The following is a 22,291-nucleotide window of genomic DNA, read 5'->3' as shown; positions in this document are numbered from 1 at the left end:
GCTTGTCCAGGTCCCTTTGGATGGCATCCCTTCCTTCTGTTGTATTATCTGCCCCACTCAGCTTGGTGTCACCTGCAGACTTGCTGAGGGTGCACTCAATCCCATCATCTATGTCATTGATGAAGATATTGAAAAGCACTGGTCCCAAGACAGACCCCTGAGGAACACTGCTTGTCACCAGCCTTCACCTGGACATAGAGCCATTGACCACTACTCTCTGGGTGCGACCTTCAACCTTATCCACCGAATGGTCCACCCTTCAAATCCATATCTCTCCAATTTAGAAATCAGGATGTCATGTGGGACTGTGTCAAAAGCCTTACAGAAGTCCAGATAGATGACATTGGTCAGTCTTCACTAGTCAACTTATCCAGTCACTCAATCATAGAAGGCCACCAGATTGGTCAGGCATCATTTACCCTTGTTGAAGCGATACTGGCTGTCTCAGATCACCTCCTGGTCTTGCATGTGCCTTAACATTGCTTCCAGGAGGATCTGTTCCATGATCTTGCCAGGAACAGAGGTGAGGCTCACCGGTCTGTAGTTCTCCAGGTCTTCCTTTCCACCCTTTTTAAAAATGGGAGTGATGTTTCCATTTTTCAGTCACTGGGGACTTCATCTGACTGCCATGACTTTTCAAATATGATGGAGAGTGGTTTGGCAGCTACATCAACCAATTCCCTCAGAACCCTGGGATGAATGTCATCTGGCCCCATAGACTTGTAGCTGTTCAGTTGCATCAGGAGGTCCTGAATCTGCTCTTTGCTTACAGCCCCCGCCTAGAAGTTCGGGTACTCGAGGGATGTGGGAAGCCTGACTGCCAGTGAAGTCTGAGGCAAAGAAGTTGTTAAGTACCACATCTTTCTCCATTTCTGTTTTTACCAGTCCTCCATCTACATTTTTCAGAGGTGGTACACTCTCCATTTTTAAATTTAAAATGTGTGATTGTTTAGACCATCCTTATAAATTTTGTAAGAAGTGTGGCTTTATGTAGCGGTTTTTTTTCAACTTCATTTCTAAGGAAATACTAGATAATCAGGAAACTAATTATCATGAGTTTCTGTTGTCATCAGATCAATTAAACTAGCACTGTATATTTCATTTAATTGAATCTAAATTTTGATATTTTTTTATAAGCAACCAGTAAACCTATGTCTCTTGGATTAATTCTTCTCATCTGTTTTTCTAGCAGACTATTGTTAAAATAATATGGATGTTTTCTCCCAGTAGCATCAGAGACTTCTTGACATTTTGGAAGCAGAGAAGGAAGTCTTATCAGAAAAGATAGAAGAAGCTTTGATGCAACAGTCGGAAAAACATAAGGTACTGCTTTTATTTACAAAAAAAGGAATCTGGTCTGCTCTGTAGAATTTGTGGGGAATGATCCTGTCACAGTTATTGACAGGAAAAGGAAGCTTTCTCAAGCAATAGACTGAAATGATTTTTAGCCACTCCTCTATTATGCATTGCAGTTTAATTTTTCATAATATTCACAGGAAGTGCTGGACAAATGTTTGGATGAAGAAAGAGAAAGAAGTAAGGAAGCTGTGGCAGCTGCTATGAAGGTATCTCTTGTTAAGTAGTAAATGTTCATTTCATTGAAGATCACATATGTGTCATAAATGCCAAGTTCAGCAAGTCATTTCATAACCAGATTTGTCAAATGTTATGTTCTCATCTGTGTTTAAATGAAAGTGTAGATCTAGAAAGGATTAATACATCTGCTGTATATTATGCTTTCATAGAAATAGTCTATGTAACCTACTTTCTTCTATTTAAGTTAGCCTCTGAATTTATTTATTACAAGTCAGAATGTTGCAGTTCAGTTGTTGGTGTTACCTAAATATCTGTTTTCATGGTCTTTCAATTAACAACATCAATATCTCTTCATTTGAAGAACTAGGTGGAAGAGTCAATTGATGATCTTAAGACAGTTAGCATTGTGCCTTATTTAACTTCTGTTAAATATGGTGATTTTCAATGAGGATAGATATTTAAAATCACCTGGAAATATGAACATTTCAACAAACTATGTTTAATTTCTAATACTGGTATAGAATCCAGTATAAAATTTCGGTTGTTTGTAATGATCTGGGAAAATGAGCAATGTATGTTAGCTAGCACAGTTGGTTAGGCTATAGTAAAATGTCATGTGTATCTTCATATGTGGTATACACACGCTGTCTGAGCACCTCTCTGAATAACATTCAGTAACACAAAAACCATATATTAGGTGATTGATATCTAGGGGAAAAATGTGTGTATAATAAAATATCTTAATAGGGCCTTTTTATTTTTGCTTACATTTTTATTATATTTTATAAATGTCAAATAAAAAAAAAAAACAGGTTCCAATGAACTACAAGAAACCATTTTATTAGTAAGTGTAGGTATTTGAGGAACCCAATATTTATTGCCATTTATAACTTTACTTGAGTAGTTCCAAGATCACCACCAAAGGACATTGCACTGACCTATAAGCTCATTAAAATGTGGAAGGGGGTTTCCAGCCAATGTTTGTTTTGACCTTCAGCCTGACATTATTTATTTGTAGATGTTATGCAATGACATATTGTCTTTCTGATAAATATATTTGCGAATGGTTCAGCACATATAGAGCTGTGCATTGTCCTTGTTACTTCAGATTCAATATGCTTCTTCTGAAGATTTCATGTAATGTTTGAATATAAACATTGGAAAAAAAAAAAAAGATGAACAGTGTTTCTTTTAGCTTGTGTAGCTAAGGAGCTTTGGGATGGAAGACATATTTAAGTATGTTTTGGATACTTTGACAAAGACAGTGTTCAGGCTGCGTTTGGACTTCGTTAAATACTTGGAGATAAGAGCCTCCTGTAGGAGGTCCATGACGTGCGATTAAATATCACCTACACTAACATGGTTTCTGCTCCATGATTTTTGTGTTCACATTAATCAAGCTAATTATGATACAGTGTATTCACTAGGTGGGGATTTAAGATCTGTGCTTGCAACTCTTTAATTCCGTAACTGCCAAGTCATTGTCCAGTGGTAATACCTGCTTAGTAGCACTGTAAGATAGACATAAGTTCATAGTTTAGAAGTATAAATATTTGTCTCATGTCTTGCCAACTCATTAATCTCACTAAAAGAAGTCATACATATGAGTTTTGCACCCATGTTGGCTATTTTCATCATTTATTTCTGCTTCTTTTGAAGGCTGAAAAAAAAATAGTGCAGGAGGCTGTTCTGAAAGCAGTAGAGGAGGAAAGGAGAAATATGGAGAAGATTCATGAAGAAGAAAGAAAAATGTGGGAAACAGAACGTGACAGACATAAAGAGAAAATTGCCCAGGCTGTTCGAGAAGCAATGCAAGAGCAAAGAAAACATAATCAAGTTAGTACATTTTGGGCCTGTTCAGTGTGCTTAATGTCTTTGTAATGTTGTGGTAGTATTTCTTGATAAGTTATTTATCACTGCACCTTTGTGATATTTGAAATGCACTGCAATCTTCTTGGTTTACCTTCATCTAGACTGTGTATGGAGAGAATTTGGCACATTCAGAAAATTAACTACTGTGACCTTTTCAGGCGTGTATTGAAATGAGATTAATTGTGCACTGTAAATGCCTGTTCTTCTCCACTGACTTCAAAAAGAGCTCAAGACAACTAGCTCAGATACTGGCACCTACATTGTAGATGGTTTATGTGACTTTTGTATATATATGGAAAAGAAGTTACGTCTATTCCTTATTATCATGGAATTCCATTGTCTCAGAAAAAGAAGTTTTTCTAAGACAAAAAAATTGAGCAGGTACAAAATAAAGAGGGTTATCAAAATTGGAAACCTAAAACATTAACGAGCCAGAAGTGTTTCTAGAGTTATTTCTTAGAGAGGTGCTACTATAGGGACAATTGTATATCACAACACAAATTAAGAAAGACATTCCCTCTCAATTGCCAGTATTGTATTTAACTGGACATCAGGAATTACAAATTAAGTATATTACAATAGCAGCTAAATTACTCTTCCAAAAGTTAATTTTGTAGTCTCTGCTGTTGGAAATATTTGGGGGAACAGTCTGTTTTGTTGGTGGCCTACTTGTTGAAAATTCTTCAGACATACTGAAGATATTGAAACATATTAAAGATATGTTTCATCCAGATGTTAGAATTATATGTTGCTGTATTTTTTAATTAACAAGGTCTCCTGAATAACAACAACAACAACTAGTTTTGAATTTGAAGTAAATAGAAGTAAAATAGCATATCATACTCTTTGGAAACAGATTCCTTTCCAGTATTTAACAGAACTTTACATTTCCCTTTCAAGTATTTAACAGAAATATTCATCTCATACCTAACTAAATTCAGCAAGTTATCCTTTGGTGCAAAGCTGTTATTATACTCTGCATCTGTGTTGCTTACATTTCTAGTGTAAATAAAATTACTTTGTATGTAGCCGGTTTAGTTTTTTGCATGTAAAGTTATCAACAGATAAGATGTCAGTTTTCAAGGTAGTAATTTAGCTATAATGATAATCCTTCAAGCACTCAAGCTCTTTACAACAAAAAGATAAGCAGGTGACTTCAAAGCTAAATTTAAACTAAGAAACATTGCTCATGGTTTTGTTACAATAGGAATCCTTTAGACTACCCAGAATAAGAATCGTTAACAGTAGTGTAGAGGAGCTGTTAACAGAAAGTCTCCCTTATGAGCAATAAAGTAGTTGTGTACTACAGTAAAGAAAAAGACTGCAGTTTTATAGCATGTGGAACTTGAAGAGATTAATTAAGAATGTGCTATTAATTTCATGTGCTGTTTAGTGATGTCCCTAAGGCAGATAATTCTGTGTCCTGTAATTTACTGTGGAAATCTGTGTGTCTTGAACAAAACCCACTGTCTATAGAATAAGAAGTTTAAGGAGAGTTCTGAGGTATCCTGAACATTTTTGGGTGAATGGGTCCCATGGCTGGTTGTGTGAGGTCAGCCAAGGATCTATTTTTATGGATTTGGGGAGCATGTAAAATGTCTTGAGGATGGGAGAGTGGAGGAATAAGTTAATGTAGTGACTCAGGCTAGGTTTATATTCCCTGTGGAATGTTCTGCTGGACTTTCTTCTTGTTTTTGATATGCCTTTAAAGTTATCACAGGGCAGGATAATGTTAGTAATTTAGTATGGATTAATGCATTCTTTCAGATAAAATCTTAAGTATACTGTGATAACACTGCTTTTCTGAGGAAGAAATTCAGGCCCTCAAAAGGGCAGTTTTTTTCAGATTAGGATGCTAGCTGATCAAATGATTGATGGTATTGGAGTATTGGAGTATAATGTTCTTATTATGATGCTGAGTTATTGGAGAATGTTGTGATTAATTCTCCCTTACTAAATATCTTGCTCTTGATGTAGCATTAGTTAATTCAATTTTTTAATACTGAGTAGCTCTGACAACTTTGACAGTAACAGGAATGATTTCTCTTAGTTACAATATATGATTATTTCTCCTTTGAACTAGGTTCATTTTTCAAATACCTGATCTGAATACATTAACTTAAGTAAAATGCAGATTTTTCTTGAGATTTCCAAAGTTCTCTCATATAAAAATACAGTGTGTTTGAAGGTAAGCTCTTTAATCTCTGATTAATGAGTGCAAGTTCTTTAGGGAGGATGGTCTTTCACATAGAATGTTGTTTTTTACAAAAATTTTCTTGTTACCTCTACCAAGAAATGGCTTGCCTTCTTCTGTCATTACTCTTATAAACATACTACAGCTACTAGAGATCTGTAAATCTGACAACAAATGTCCTACAAAGCTAATGTGAAAAATCCTAAGGTGTCAGATGTGACTTTGGTTTAGTGCTGAAAAACACTTGGAACTACAGACAAGCAGTTTGTCTGCTGACATTTTCTTTTTAAGCCTTGTACTCAACATATTTACACTTTTTCCTTAAGATTTTTCTTTCAAGAGGTATAACTGAGCTATTCACTTTCTTGCAATTATTGTTTAAAAAACATAATCTGTCAAGTCAGCTCTGTAATTGCCAGGAGTAAAACATAGTCTAACATTTTGGACAATGAAATGTAAAATTGTGGTAATATAACACTTGCCTCATTTGATTCTTCATGCTCTGTTGTATAATTCTTTGTGCTTCCTGCTTCAGATTTGTCACCAGATACTATTATTATGTTTAGTACCAAGTAATGAAACAATTGAGTTTAGATGAATGCAAGTGAACATGCAAAACAATCTCTCCTTTTGGTATTAAGCATGTAAAAATAGCTTTAGGAACATTACTGTTATTTCAAGAAAGAAAATGTTTTCTCACCAATGCATGAGTTTGGAACTCTGGAGAAATCGAGCAAGAAAAGAGAAGTCTGACTTGTTTTTAAGAAAACCATCTCCTCTTAGTTTATCTTTTTTCAAATTATCACCAAAGGGAAGAATCTATATGTGAGAAAGAAAAGATATATTTATATTTACAAGTCTGTCTTTTTCTTTTTTTTTTTTTTTTTTTTGGTTTTATATCACATTAATACTTTTGTCACAGAAACCTAGATTAAAATTGAATTTTATTCTGTTGCAAGTTGGCTTTACTGATTTGAACAGCAACAACAAAAATATTAATCAAGCATAGTATTAAAGAAGAGGAATTTTCCTTTGCTAATGCTGTATGTCTGCAAAATTGAAAGAGAAAGACCAGAAAGGGTCATGCAGGCTTCTGCAAATAAGTGAGACAGAATAGCTTCCAGTCATGACAGACACAAGTAACTCTAGGAATGCATAATGAAAAAAATCGAGGGCATGCAAAATTTGATAGTTATCTTCGAAAATAAAACCCATGTTAGAATCTGTGTGGTCAAATTATATCAATATTAAGTGTTTTGTTACCAAATATGCAAAGTAAAGGTAAAATTACAGTGAAAATAGCAACTAAGACATTCTTAGTTAACATTTCAGATTGATAGAACAACTTTGGCATAATGTCTTCTCCTTTTTAAAAGAAATTAGAGGATTAAAATTTCATGAATATATTAGTTTTTATGAAAGCTTTGACTGTTTCAGTGGCTTGAGGTCTTTATTTGGAGATCTGGTGTTTTTATAATAAATTGAAGATACTATTCCTTGAAGCCTTGTAACTCTGAAGGGATAAATGAGAATATTACATCACCAAGGAAATGGACAAATTTTTTCTAGAATACTGTCTCCAGAGGCTGTAAGGAAAGTCCGTAAACCTGTTTCCTTTTGGTTGAGATTGGCAGCACCTGCAGGTTTTATACATGTGTTATCCAGGTGCTTAGTGCTTTTAGAAAAGATATCTTGTTTTTATTCAGAAGATGGTTCTCAGGTTTGAGGAGGGTGGGATTACATTTTAAATTGGGGAGAATAAGCTTTCATTGTTGAGAGAAGCAAGTAGTCTTTTAATTAAAGATAACATGCATTTGCACAGTTACTTCATGATCCTTTTACAGCACATTAGAAATCATTACAGGTGAGAAGTACATATGTTTAGCAGACTAAATGTAGGCTGGAATGTCTTCAGTATTTTTATTCTATTTTTGATACGTTGTACATTTGGTTTTTTTTTTTTTGGTTGGTTGGTTGGTTGGTTTGGGGGTTTTTGTTTTGTTTTGTTTTTCCAATGGTAACTTCCCTGCAGGGAGGGTTTAATCTATCTAGTTGTTCTCTGTGTCAAGAGGAATGCTTGAAATAGAAAATTCTCCCACTAGAATATATTATCTAGAATACTTTTTTGAATAAAGCAGTGGTTGCCCTGTAGATATAGAGAATCTATAAATTTGATTGAAGCTGAAGCTTTTCCTATAGAATTTAAAATTGCAATGAAGCTCCAAGTGAAAGAGACAATGATCAAAGATTATTTTCCTCCTACTTAGTTTTACTCTTTGGAAAAAAAAAAATTAAAAAAAGCCCAAAAATCTTTGGGGATGTAATATGAGAAGATCAATACAAATTTCAATGAAGTAGGAAGGCCATGTTCAATTTATAATTAGAGGTTAATGCAGAGTAGCTATAACAGTAGCTACAGTAGCCATAACACTACCTTGCAGAGAGCTGTCTGTAGCTTTCTGTATAGTAGTGCTAAAATTTCACAGAGCTAAGTACTTAATCACATAAATGGGGTGAAATCTGGAAGAAAAAAAGTTAAGATGCTAAAGACAATTGATGCATCACAATTTTGGTCTTTAAAAAATTCATTAAAAGTGAAATGAAAGCTAGCAGCTGAGGGGTGAGCCTTGGATTTTCAAGTCCATGACATAGCTTGAAATTAATAACTCTCCAAAAAGCACTCAAAACAAAGAATCACCTTAGTCATTTCCTGAAGGCTTATATTTAAGATGTTATTTATAATCTACTGCAGTTTACACTGATCCTCAAGGGAAAACGAGCCTGAATTCATCGTTTCCATAATCCATGCAGGAGATATGCAATAGACTAAAGTGTTTTGAAGACTGTAAATAATTAGAAAGGAGGAAAAAAAAAAACTTTATTAAAGGAAGTAACATAAAATCTGCTTCCTCTTGGACATGAGCAAAAGCACTAAGGCAAAATGATCTTACCAGTGGGAAAGTATTTCAGGAAAACTTAGGCTGTAGTTTCATTCAGCCAAGCCACAACTGAGATATACCGATATATGAAGAAAAAATATTTTTGCATGAAATGTTAACTAAAAAGCTTGAGAAAAAAAAAAAAAAAGAAAAAGCTCCCAGTAGTCTTTGATGAGCAAATCTGCAAACATTCAAGACATTCACACTCCTGAGGGTTTCTGTGTTGTTGTTCTGTGCAAAACTATAATTTCTATTTTATTATCATGGAATGTCTAATATAATTTTACTGGCAAACATCCAAATAACTGAAAAAACTTGATTAGTTAAAAATTATTTTGTACTGTATGGACTTTAAAGTATGTTTAATGTTTTTCCATGGGGTTATGAGTACTAGTATAATGTCATTTCTCAGAAGGTAAAAACAGAAAATCTAGAACACACAAATTATGAAAAATTAGTGGCTGCTTACCTGCTACGTTATTAAAACTTTTTTTGGTATTCATGCTCATGTGCTTAAGGTAGTGCTTCTGTTAATAGTTTTGACAAGTCTGAATCAATTTTGTATTGAATGTCTTAGGGATTTCCACACACAGTCATATGTAAGTGAAAACATGAAAGTGCTGGCTCTATGATTAAAGAACAGGCTTTCTTTTCTATAATTGCTTAACTTAAATTATAAATAGTTGAAAATTATTGTCTGTCTAAATACTTTTCTTCTCATATACTCTGCATTTGAGAAGTTTGGAAAAAAAGTAATAAACTATTTTGTCTATAAAAGTTATTTCCCACTTTAGCGTATTTTTTTATATGTGTGTGGGGGAGTTGATTAGCTGTAGAATGGCCTTTCCTTAGCTGTATAATCTTAAAAACAAACCAAACCACAAATATGTTGGTGTGTGAAATCAGGACATGCATAATAAATATTTTGGAAGATAATATGAGGAAAGAAGAAAATATGTGGGGATTATGCATTCATTTTATTCTCTTTATTGTCAAGACATACTACTTTTTTGCATATAGATTCCTCAACATATTTTTTTAGGTGTCAAAACTATGGGAGTTTGCTCATTGGCACCACAGTTTCCTTATAATTTTATTTATTTATTTATTTATTTATTCATTTTTAAAGAAGGTTTTAAGATATTGTGTATTGTGATTGTGGTGGTTTCATCCTGATGGGTAGCTAAACTTCGTCACACCACTCTCTCACTCCTCCTCCTCAAAGGAAGAGGGGGAGAAAATATCATGGACAAGGGCTTACAGGTTGAGATAAGAACAGGGAAGTCATTCACCAATTACCATCAATATACTGGTAAAGTCTGGAAAAGTCTTCTGCATGCTGACTTTAACCATGTCTGACTTAAGAAGTACTTTCTAATAGTTATAACCACAGACATTATAATTTGAGGGTAACTATTTTCTGAAAAACCACTAACGTTGCAGTCTGTGGTTGCATTTCCTAGATAAAATTTAGTACTGCCACCTGATCCTTGTGTGGAAACAAAAGAATTTTCCTATAAAATTGCAAACCATTATGTGTTTTCCGTTGTTTTTTTGTAATACTGATTGAGTGCTGGTATATAAAGTACACTGTTTCTTTCTGTCTTCCTGCAGATATATGTATAGATTCTAGTTATGTGGTTGTGATTCCTAACATACGTTTGAATATGATTTGTCAACTGAGTATTTTTAAAATTTTTATTAGTTACTCTAATCTTCTAACTGATGTCAAGCATGTGTATATGAAAAGTCTTGTAAAGAAGCTACTTTTAGCTATAATTAATAATGTGGCCTTTGATCAGATATTAAAAAAAAATATTAAAAAAAATGAAGTGCAGTTTGTGGAGTGTTCACCCTCAGCTTCTCCTGAGAAACTGGGCTTTTTCTTTTTCTTGAATAAATTAAAATAATATTAAAAACCTCAAATAGTGCTATACCCTTTTTAGCTGAAGATGAAATAGGGGCAAATTTTTACCATTGCAACAAAAATCTAATTTAGGAAAAAGTTTAAATGTGGATATAGCATAACAGGGAAGAGCAAAAAAATAAAAATAAAGGAAAATTAAGCACATACACTGAGAGGATGTACATGCAGTTAAGACTTTGTTGAATAGTAGCGATAGGTAATACCAGAATTTAAATCATTGTCTTATCGGTTGATAATTTAGTGTAATGAATAACAGAAAAAGAGCAAAGAAAGATGGTGGCTTTGAATGCTTAGAGGGTTTTGTTTGTTTGTTTGTGAAAGGTAGTATAGAAGAAGGAAAAACGATCACTGATTAACTCAAAGGGTAGGGCAAAAATATGTGTGTTGGCTAGGTGACTGCATGAATTATTTATCTTACAGCAACTCATGTCTACTTCAGTTCTCCTTCTCCAAGTGTCCTGAATGACAAATACAATATATATGCTGTGTTCAGCTGAGATAGAGGTGTACTGCATAATCACCTACTTTGGTGCCCACTGCCACCTTACAAAAATGACAGGATTGGTATTGCACAAACTGCTAATGACAACGTATATCCTGCCACTTTGAGTGTCTCAAGAAACAATATGTGTTGAATGTTTGCTGAATACTTGTGTGCTTATTTTCCTGATTTACAATCTCTCTCATTAACAAATAAACTTCCTTATTGAAGCCTACATTTTGCCTTAGATGAAGTCTTGGAGATCTGTTGCTCTTTAAACCTTTCTGAAAATTAAATGGAAAAGGTAAAAGAATTTACTTTCCAGTTTGTCAATACCACAGCAAAGCTGTCTTTTGATATTCTTGAGCCTTCTGGCGTTTTCACAGAGGCCTATGTTTGCTGCTTGTGAGCTGCAAGTAAAAGAAAGTACAAACTGAATCATCTAGTTCGGTATTGTTGTTAGTGGTTGTAGTGGCTGGTTTTTAAGACAAAAGCCTAGGAAGAAAACTGTGTTTTCTTGTATTGCTTGAATATCCTTGCCACTAAATTCAGGAGAGATGGGTAAACTCCATCGAGAAACAGACATTCAAATCATAGAGAAACAAAACCCTGTAATTCATGCTAGAGTATGGTCGGCAAAGCTTAAACTCCCAAAATGAAAAGTGTTTTGGAATATAGTCCGGTAAATGCAATTCTTGGTATGAAACCCACTTACCCACTTAGGTAGGAGTCTTTGTCAACAACCATGTGAGGCTATCTAGTCTGATGGCTGCATGATCTGCCCATTGAGTTACCATTGCCATGACTGACTGTTGAGATAATTTTCAGGTGATAAATATACTGAATATGTATTTGAAATAATAAGGTGTCAGTTTCAGCTTCATTATGTGCCCTATATTAATTTCTATTATGAAGTAATAGATGTTGCTATAGCTGGAAGGTAGATCTACTCCTGTTGGTCAACTAGAATGTGAGAGATGAAGCAGTGTTTACTACGTGCACTTAAAATTAAATATAGTCTGTGGTATGGTAATTGATGTTACTCAAATTTTGAGGCATCCATTGTGCAATTAGGAAACCTATATAAGACTTAAGAAAGCACAGAGATTGAAGAGCTGGTAATAGCTGTTTAAGGTATTGGTTATTCCCAGAACCTGTTGGAATATGAATTCGCTTTTTGAAATATTGGGATTTGGGGATATCTTCTGGTTCAGGATTATTCAAAACTTTCTGAACTTCCGGATGCTGGGAATGATGGACTAAAGACTATGATGGACTAAAGAACAATGATGGACTTGTCTGAATTCTTGTCTTTCACTTTTTGGAATTTATAGGGAAGCAAAGAGGATCCTTTATATCAACACCAAGTTGGTCATGAGTGTTGATCTGCTTGAGGTAGGAAGGATTTGCAGAGGGATTTGGACAGACTGGACTGATGGGCCAAGGGCAAAAATATGAGGTTCAACAAAGCTAAGTGCTGGGTCCTGCACTTGGCGCACAACAACCCTGTGCAACAAAACAGGCCGGGGGAAGAGTGATTGAAAGCTGTATGGCAGACAGGGACCTCGGGGTATTTGTCAATAGCTGGCTGAACATGAGCCAGCAGCATGCCCAGATGGCCAGGAAGGCCAGCCATCCCAGCTTGTATCAGAAATAGCATGGCCAGCAGGACTAGAGAATGATTGTCCCCCTGTACTTGGCTCTCGTGAGGCTGCAACTCAAATACTGTGTTCAGTTTGGAACCCCTCACTGCAAGAGGTGCTGGAGCATGACCAAAGAAGGGCAATGAAGCTGGTGAATGGTCTAGGAAACATGTCTTACGAGGAGTGGCCGATGGAGGTGGGGTTGTTTATCATAGAGAAAAGGAGTCTCGCGGGAGACCTTATCACCCTCTACAATTACCTTAAAGGGGCCTATAGCGAGGTGGGGGTTAGTCTTTTCTCCCAAGCACCAAGTGATAAGATGAGGAAACAACCTTAAGTTACTCCAGGAGAGGTTTAGGTTGGATATTAGGAAAAAATTGTTCACTGAAAGGGTTGTGAAGTATTGGAACAGGCTGCCCAGAGAAGTGTTTGAGTCACCATCCCTGGAGGTCTTCAAAGATGTGTGGATGTAGAGCTTAGGTTTAATGGTTTTGGTTTAATGGTGGACTTGACAGTGCTAGGTTAAAGGTTGGACTAGGTAAGTGTCTGTGATGTTAAAAAATAGTATTTTGTATCACCTTTTTTCTCTTGAATTAAGTCTTGATAATGAGTAAAAACTAGCATAATTATGGTATGCTTTGTTTATTGCCTCAACAGGACTTTATACAACTTTGCTTTCACTTTTATACATAACTTCATAGACATCAGAGGCTGTTCTTAATTTTTGGAAATTGTCACTGTAAATGGAAAACAATTATTTACATTTTTTTTTAATCTTTTAATATTGCTGTAATAGAATAATATTTCATAAATGTATCTATAGTGGTTTCTTTTTTCTTGAGATTTCTTCTTTTAACAGACCTTAAGAATTTCATTGTATTTTTTATTTGGACCTTCATTCAAATATTGTTTTTTTTTTAAGTTTCAAGTAGCCTGATATTAAGGAAAGTTAACATACATTCATTGTTTGTAAGTATTTTATTAATGTAGGACTTTCTGCATAATAATATATAACACCTTATCAGGTCTCTAATTTGTCTTTGAGTTTAATGGAGTAAATGACTGCATTAGTTTCCATTATAATATGAAACAGAGTCTTTGGGACCTTTTGACAAATTAAGCTGGCATGAGAATATAAGAACAGAATGTTTCTATAATGTGTAACGTTCTGCTACTTTTTTCTGTTAGTCATGCCAGAGTTCTTTAGTGAAAGAGACCCTTGTCTCAGGATTTTTCTTTGTAAAGTGTATTAAAATATATAAATAAAAAGATAATAATCTTAGTAATCTTTCACAACTATGATTTTCAATATTTGTTGTGTTTCTGAACAGTGAGGGGTATATAGCTGCACAGTTCAAATTTGGGATTTTAGACTCTTATATGCAGCAAAAATATAGTTCTGCAGATACTATTCAGTTTTGGTTTAAAAGGAGTAAAAGGATAAATATCTTATACCTCTAAAGCCTTAGCATTCCACCTGTTCTTCCAAGTGAATCCTTTCAATACCATTGAGTTCCTGCAAAAATATTTTCTGCGAAGAATTGTAAAACACCAAGAATGCGTAAGTTAGCATTCTGAGATTCTGTATTTAAAGGTGTCACTGCAGTTTGACAAATGTTTCTTAAACCAATAAAGTAAACAAAGCAATAAAATGCTTGTCATGTAAGCTCTCAAACATTTATCGTTATGTATTTCTCCTTATTTTAGCCATTATCCCTGTATAAATAAGTATCATGTTTTAACTGAATACTTTAAATCAAATACTGTAAGTTTTGCAGCAAAGTATTTTTTTTTTCTTCTGAACCAGACAATGTATGTACAAGGTAGACTCAGTCATTCTGACAAGAGCTTGAAGCCTGTTAATAATTAAATTAAAAAATAAATTAATCCATCATTGATTTTTATGTTTTTATTGAAGTGATAAAAAATGTGGGGGTTGTGTTTTTTGTTTGTTTTTAACAGTTTTTAGCTTTGCTTTCTGTGTACAAACTGTGTTGCTTAGTAAGCATTATTCTGGTAGAAGATTTAGTTGATAATGGATCATATCTGATATGAATTGAGGATATGAATTGTGGTTTGTAGAAGAAAAAAATGTGATAACCTTATAATTTCTATGAGTATTTGAAACAGCTTTCAATTTTTTTTCACCTCTGTATTTTTAAGGACTAGAACTTCATGCAAAAAAAAATGCAACTAAAGTAATATTTCTGAATAGTTATATTGTTATATGTTATGTTTCTGTTCTATAAAAACAAAAAATAAATTCCATCCTATTAAATTTTGATTGCAGCTTACTATTTATTCACTAACAGTGAATGCAGTAAGCAAGCTTAAGTCTGTTGATACTGATTAGTGGAAGTACATCACATCCCTGCTTCATTCTGCAGGTGCGCTGATAGTATTTCTGCTACATCCACTTTTGAATGTCTAGCGTAAAAGCATAGGAATTACAAATGCCATTATTTGACTTCTGAGAAATGAAAATTGCTTCAAACAATCAAACACCGGAATTCTACTTTAATTAACTACCTGTTCCCAAGGCCCTATGTCAGACATGAAATTTCAATTGAGGTCCACTATTTATTCAATCTATTATTCTGTATCCACTTTCAAAGATAATGTATGGTGAATCCTGTGACTTTTCTGATTAGTCTTAAAAATAAATAAATAAATAATCCTCTCTTTCTTTTCCCTTTTTCCTTTCCCCTCTCTCTTTCCTCATCCAAATAATTTAACACATACTGTGCCATTATTTTTACTGGATGTTGTGTAATTTTCTTATAATATTAATTTTTTTTATGTTTCAGGAATTTTGGTTGTCATCTCATGTTCCTGAATTTTGAAAACAGAACTCTTGGCTAAATATTGTTGTTACTTATTTCATGAGTGACTTTGAGACGCTGGGACTTAAAGTTTAGGACAGTGAGTTTAGTCCAGGAAGATTCTTCCTTAGTTGATAACTTATGCAAATAAGTTGTACTGGAGGTGATTTAAGTTTTTTTATGTTTTTTTTTTTTTAATTTTTTGTGTTTTAAGTTGTTCCCAGCTTTCTCTATTATATTGTACTTCTAGTACTCAATCAGAATTGATTTAGGGTCATGCTAATTTGGGGCAGGGAAGTAACTATTATAGTTAAAAAAAAAAAAAAAAAAAGTCCTGATAAACTTCTACTAGGAAAGAAAAGGATGAGCTGAATTACATTTGTGAAATATTTGTAATATTTACACTTAACATGTTTTCCTTTTACAAAGGAAATTGTCAAGGAAGCATTAATGGAGGAGCAAAAACGAAGTGAAAAGGCAATCGAAGAAGCTGTGAAAAGGATGAGGGAGGACCTGGTGGAATATATTAAAGAACAGAAAAGGGTAAGTTACCAGTGGCTAAAGGGTTTTATTTCCTGGAGTGAGAAATTGATGAAGTTTATTAATCCTGAAGCCTGTCTTGAAATACACAGAAAAAACATCCTGGGGATGTTCAAGCAAAGGTTGGACCTGGTGTTTAGGGACATGGTTTAGTGGGTGACATTGGTGGTTGGGGGATGGTTGGACCAGATGATCGTGGAGGTCTTTTCCAACCTTAATGATTCTATGTTTCTCTTCACTGTTGATATATAGATCACACAATTTTGAATAGACAGTGAGATTGTCTAGATTTCCCAAATCAGATTATTTCAGCTGTATCTGGGAGAAAAATAAATAGGATTTTGGTTACAATAAACCTATATTTTCTTTGAAATGACAGAAGAAAAAGTCTTCAGTTGCCTGCTACAGAGTTTCTGTAAATTTTCCTTTGTATATAAATGGACTTGCACATCATTTATTACTCCTTCGCGGGTACACCATACTTTATAATCTTGTTTATATTAAAAGTATGTGAGGTCAAAGCCTGGAAAAAAACAAACAAACAAACAAAAAAACTCCCCTTTTGCAGCTTCTGCCATTTCCTCGGGTCCTGTCACTGTCCCCAGAGAGCAGAGCTCAGCGCCTGCCCCTCTGCTCCCCTCGTGAAGGAGCTGCAGGCCGCCATGAGGCCTCCCCTCAGCCTCCTCTGTTCTGGGCTGAACAAACCGAATGATTTCAGCCGCTACTCATACTTCCTGCTCTCTAGACCCTTCACCATCTTTGTAGCCCTCCTTTGGACACTCTCTAATAGTTTTATTTCATTTTTATACTGTTGTGCCTAAAATCACACACAGTACTCAAGTTGAGGCTGCACCAGTGCAGTGTAGAGCAGACAATCACTTCCCTTGACTGGCTGGCAATACTGTGTCTGATGCACCCCAGGATGCAGTTGATCCTCTTGGCTGCCAGAGCACACTGTTGGCTCGTATTCCACTTGCTGTTGACCAAAAGCCCCAGATCCCTTTCTGCAGGGCTGCTGTCCAGCATCGTCCCCCGGTCTGTACGTATAGCCAGGGTTGTCCCTTCCCAAGTGCAGAATCCGACACTTGCTCTTGTTAAACCTCATATTGTTGGTGATTGCCCAGCTTTCTGATTTGTCAAGATCTCTCTGCAAGACCTCTCCACCTTTGATGGAGTCAACAGCTCCTCCCACTTTTTCATCTGCAAACAAAAACACCTAGTCCTACATCCAAGTCATTTTTCTAGTTGTATGCTGGACATTTTGTCCAGAAGGATATTGTGAGAAACAATATCGAAGGCTTTACAGAAATCCAAAATGATAACATCAACTGGCTTCCCTTGGTCAGCTAGATGGAAAGGAAATTAGGTTTGTTAAGTAGCACCTTTGCCTCATGAACCCATGTTGGCTGTGACCAATGACCTCATTGTCCTTCAGGTGTTTTTCAGTAACTCCCACAATAATTTTCTCCATAATTTTACCAGGCACTGAAGTGAGTCTGACAGGCCTGTAATTACCAGGGTCTTCTTTCTTTCCCTTCTTGAAAATTGGAATAATTTTTGCCAGCTTCCAGTCAGCTAGGACATCCCCAGATTCCAAAGACATTTGAAAAATAATTGAGAGAGGTTTTGCAATTACATCAGCCAGCTCCCTGAGTATCCTGGGATGAATCCCTTCAGGCCCCATAGACTTATATGCATCCAGGTGGTGACGAGTTTGGGATTGGCTGGGCTGGGAGTTTATCATTCATACAGTCACAGTTCTCCAAAAAGAGTAAAAAGTAAGAGACAGAGTAAATGGACCTTGATCAAAGCCCATGTACCTATCAGAGTATAAAATATACCTTATGAACTATATTAAAAAGCAGCAGCCTTTGGAAGGAATTTCTAGAAAGAACTCAGGGAACACACCTTTCTTCCTTGGCTGAGATTTAATGATTTTTTTTATTATTATTATTTTATTTTTTTTACTGAATGATGGGGAGAGTTCCAGTTATGCTCTTGCAAAAGTAGCATACACATTGTACATTTCATCATTGTTTTGAAAACAAGTTTTCAGAATCCTTCAAACATGGCTACAATGATATTAGAACCTGCTTAGCAGTGGTTAAGTGTTTTAAGAAAAGACTTATGAACAAATTCATATTCAAAAACTTTTACCTCATGGTAAATGTATTAAATATCAGTTTCCAAAGTAGCTTTTAACTCATTTAGTCATTTATTGTATTAGATTTTCTTTTACTAAATGTTTAGCAGTTGTGATATCAGTTTTAGGAAATCAGTTACATGCTTGGCTAGTTATATATCTGTTACAAATATTTTCAAGTAATAATGAGCTTTTACTATGCTTGGTTTCTTAGAAGAATTTCTATAGCAATTTATAAAAGTCAGATCTGTCAATCCCACAAGTTTTGCAGTACATTATACATGTAGTCCAACATTATACTACACTATGTGTAACAGTAAATATTTACTTAGTTTGAATCTTTGTGTTAGAAGGAATTGACTGTGAATGAATCTTTTTAAAAATAGATTGATAATTATTTGTAGAGATCATTCATGTCAACATAACATATATACAAGGAAAACAAACTAAAAATCTCCTGATGCAGTTCCAGAACTGACCTCAGTTGTAGTCCAGCTATGCTACTTCTATAATAGTGGTTACTTTTGAAGGCCAAGGCACCATATGATTTACAAGTTCGGAGATTTCACAAATCCAGCTTCTCAGCATCCAATGTACACTTTAACAGTCACTTAATATATAGTATGTATGTGTGGGATTCTTTGAAGTAGTAGTAAGTTACTTTAAAAAAAAATAAAAAAATGATCTTCCTTTATTCTTACACAGTACTTTTCAACCCTTTCTTTCCTGATCAGTATGCTTTTAACAGAAGTTCTTTGAGGAAACTAAATGTCCTAGGTTTCATAAAATTTCTGAGTAATTTAATGTCATATACATAAAATTTATTCGTACCTATAGTGGATCTATAAAGACCCTATTTCAAAACCTTTCATAGATAAATAATTCAGTTAATCTAATTAGTTTTACATTATTTAATTAGTTTTTATATATTTAATTAGTTTTACACATAATATGTTTGACACCGTTGCCCACAAATGAGTCACATCAGTGAAAACAAAAGTGACTTGTCTCTTTGACTGTATTTTCTCATGGGCAAATGAACAAGCGACAAGTGTGTGTGTGGGGGGGGGGAGGGTTATACGAAAAATGAGAGATTGGGAGCATAAAAGTTAGTTAGGAGAGGGAAATGGAAGATAAAGCGACAATATCATCATGCTAAAATGCCTAAGATAATAAAAAATGTTATTTACTCTGAATTCAAGACAGAGTGTCTATATCAAGCGGAGAATGTCAGTAATTCTTCATCTCTCATTAAAGGACACTGCAAACTAAAAACAAAAAAAGAAAGGAAATTCTGAAGGCAACATATAGTTTGAGACAATAAATGAAAGATGAACAATACATTGTCATTGTGCTTTTTTATATTTAAAATAAAATCCCAAGTTTTTAAAGATATATGGAACTATATTGACAATGGTTCGATTTATATACTTCAGTCTTAGTTTTAGTTTCTTTATGGCATTTTCAATGAAGAATATTATACTAGAAAAATGTTTTCTATGTTGCCACAAGTAACATCTTAAGAATCTGGATATCTTAGATGTGAAGGAATTTTCACAGGAATTTGTCCCTTTATTTTGCAATTACTTCATAACCACAATTGTTCTCAAGTGTGCTTCACACCTGAAAAAAAAGTAAGACTGACATATCTGTTGAAAGACATCTTTGAAAGGTATCAGACTTGTAGAGGTTTATATAAACCTTAACACCTTGAAGAACTCTTCTAAGTCAAATTTGAATACACTTGCTACTGCTAATAGCCAGGCATGCTTTTTTCAGCAAAAGCACACACGCATTATGTCCAGAAAATTATCTTTGTTAATTTCCTGAAAGTTTATTTGACCCTTTAGTACATAGGTCCTTTTTTGAACATAAATATCAGGAAGGCAAAACAACGTTTCACCTTCCTGATGATGTAAGGGAAAATGGGGTGGCGGTGGTGAACACGGATACACACATATAAAAAAGAAGACAGGCACTGAAGTAGGATTAAATAGCAATCCACTATGTTCACTTTTAATTATCATAAAAATAAATGTTATTCTTAGATTATATCCAGTGCATAGTTACAGCATGCTATTGGGTGCCACCTATATCCATGGATGACTTAGATGTAGGGGGAAGCAATATCTTGCAGTTTGGTTAGAGAGTGAAGTAACAGTAGGCAAGCACTCGTCCATGAGTATCAACATTCTGTCCCATTTGACATAAGCCCAAGATTTGCTAACTCATTTGCCAGTGTTGTCTTTTGTGGCTTGATGTTCATAAACCTACCACCTCTGGGCTTGCATTGTGGTCCTTGCTCATCTGACTGCTTTGAAAATAGCCAGTACAGTGACAGGCACCCACATCTTAAGTGCCCCAAGATATAATAAATCACATAGGCCAGCCATTCAGACTCATTGTGCCTGTGTTATTGATTGGAGTGAGAAGCCTTTTACATTTTTGCATTGTCTTTAAAAATTCTAGTGTTTGTTTTCATACTGAATATATCTGAAGGGGTTTCAGGGTGTAATAGCTATTTGTTTTTTCCTCAGTGATGCTGATGTGATATTATACATTTGCATGTCTGTATGTAGGCACTCACATGTGTGTGTATGTAGACATACATATTTATTTACTCTTTGGAGAACATGACAAGAAGTAAAGCCCTAGTGGCAAGAAATCGAGTTTAATGGTAGAGTTTAACTACAGCCTAATATTGCAGTTCCAAAAATGTTATCCATGGACTAAGTCACAAAGGCATGGCAGGTGACCTGACGCTGACCTGTAGAACTGTATTACTTTAATATTTTTGATTAAAGATTTGATTAGTGAGTACATGGTGCTCTTTTAGGAACATATGTTAAAAAAAAAAAAAAAAAGGCTTCTTGTATGAACTTCATGTGGGGCTTTGGCCCATTACATGAACACTCTGGTTCAGTTTGATAGCCATGAAGTATGTGAACAAAAACATATCTTTGTCCCACAGTGCAAGTTTTATAAGGAATTCCAAGGAACATTCACATTTGTTTGCTCCTGTGTGCAGTGTAATTATGTGACAGACTTTATGGAGGTATGTTGAAAGCATTCTAATTTTGTGGCTAGAAGAATAAGACAAGTATGTTAGGATTGTGTGTAAAGTAATGTTTGGAAAACACCTTTGTCATAGTCTTTTGCTTGCACTGTCTCCTTTCACTGATCCAAGTTGTGAAAAAAACACACTAGGTGTAACCTACACCAGATACAACAACCTATGAAACTGTAGAGTAGCAGACAGGCATTGTTGTAAGGCAGACAAGTGAATTATCAGATTCCACCGGTCTGAGAGAAGTCAAGTCAGCTGATTAACAGGAGTAAGAGTTAATTTCTGAACAGGGAAAAAGCTTGAAAACAAGTTGTAAAACAGCAAGAAAGCAGTATCTGAATAAATAAATAAATAAAAATCAATGTTGAAGTATATTAAGGTCCTATGCATCTTAGTCTTATTTTGAAGCAATGAAACCATTCCTAAAGAAATTCGCAGTATGGAACTACACATTTTTCTTTTTATGTAGAGAGTTTAGTGCCTGCTGTTCCACAAAGACAGTTCCTGAAAGAGTTGCCTTATATGACTAGCTGAGATGATTTTTTATTAAATTGCAGACAAAAAGCAAGAAAAACAGCTTAATAAAAACAATATTGCAATATTAAAATACTCCAAAAAGCCTTCAAAATTGACATAAGGGAATTTTCTATCCAGTGTTTAGTGAAATAGTTGAGATTTTCAATATCAAAACTAGTAAGTTAGTTCAGGGATATTTTGAGAAGTAATGTAGCTAGGTAGTCACACAGCATATTCTGTTTCTAACCGGTGAAATGGTGCAGGGATCCAGATGCATTCTAGCAGTAAAACATACTGGCAAGTAAATATTTTTATATAAATTATACATTCCTTTAATAATTTCTGTGAGACTTTATATACTTAAACTGCATGTAGAATGAAGAAAACGATAGGAATTGAGTTTATTGTTAACATATATGCTTAATTAGCTTCTATGATTTTTTGGGTTTTCTTTCCTGTCGATTGCAAATGCTAGCATCACTAAACTTCTCATGCACAAAAAGACTGCTCTACAGTAGTCAGCAAAAAAAATCGTATGCTGTAGTCACCTGCAATAAATTTGAAGGGAAAAGTAACTCACCTGTGACCTTTTGGGCTAGATGTCCAAGTGG

General features: G+C 34.7%; 1 protein-coding gene across 21 annotated transcripts in view; it reads left to right on the top strand.

Moving 5' to 3' along the window:
• CCDC91 (coiled-coil domain containing 91) overlaps positions 1 to 22,291 on the top strand; it is a 335,915-nt gene that overhangs the window by 226,833 nt on the left and 86,791 nt on the right. For 20 of the 21 annotated variants that reach the window (XM_080572463.1, XM_080572471.1, XM_080572464.1 and 17 more), the window contains 4 exons: positions 1,231 to 1,323; positions 1,497 to 1,565; positions 3,196 to 3,372; positions 15,844 to 15,957. In XM_080572463.1, coding sequence (XP_080428589.1) covers positions 1,231 to 1,323; positions 1,497 to 1,565; positions 3,196 to 3,372; positions 15,844 to 15,957 — 453 coding nt within the window. Of the gene's footprint in view, positions 1 to 1,230; positions 1,324 to 1,496; positions 1,566 to 3,195; positions 3,373 to 15,843; positions 15,958 to 21,068; positions 21,153 to 22,291 lie in introns of all 21 variants that reach the window. The other variant, XM_080572462.1, reaches the window with a different exon arrangement.

Source organism: Anser brachyrhynchus, assembly GCF_964034855.1.
Source record: "Anser brachyrhynchus genome assembly, chromosome: 1".
Classification (NCBI taxonomy): Eukaryota; Metazoa; Chordata; class Aves; order Anseriformes; family Anatidae; genus Anser; species Anser brachyrhynchus.
This window is presented reverse-complemented; position numbering and strand designations above follow the sequence as displayed.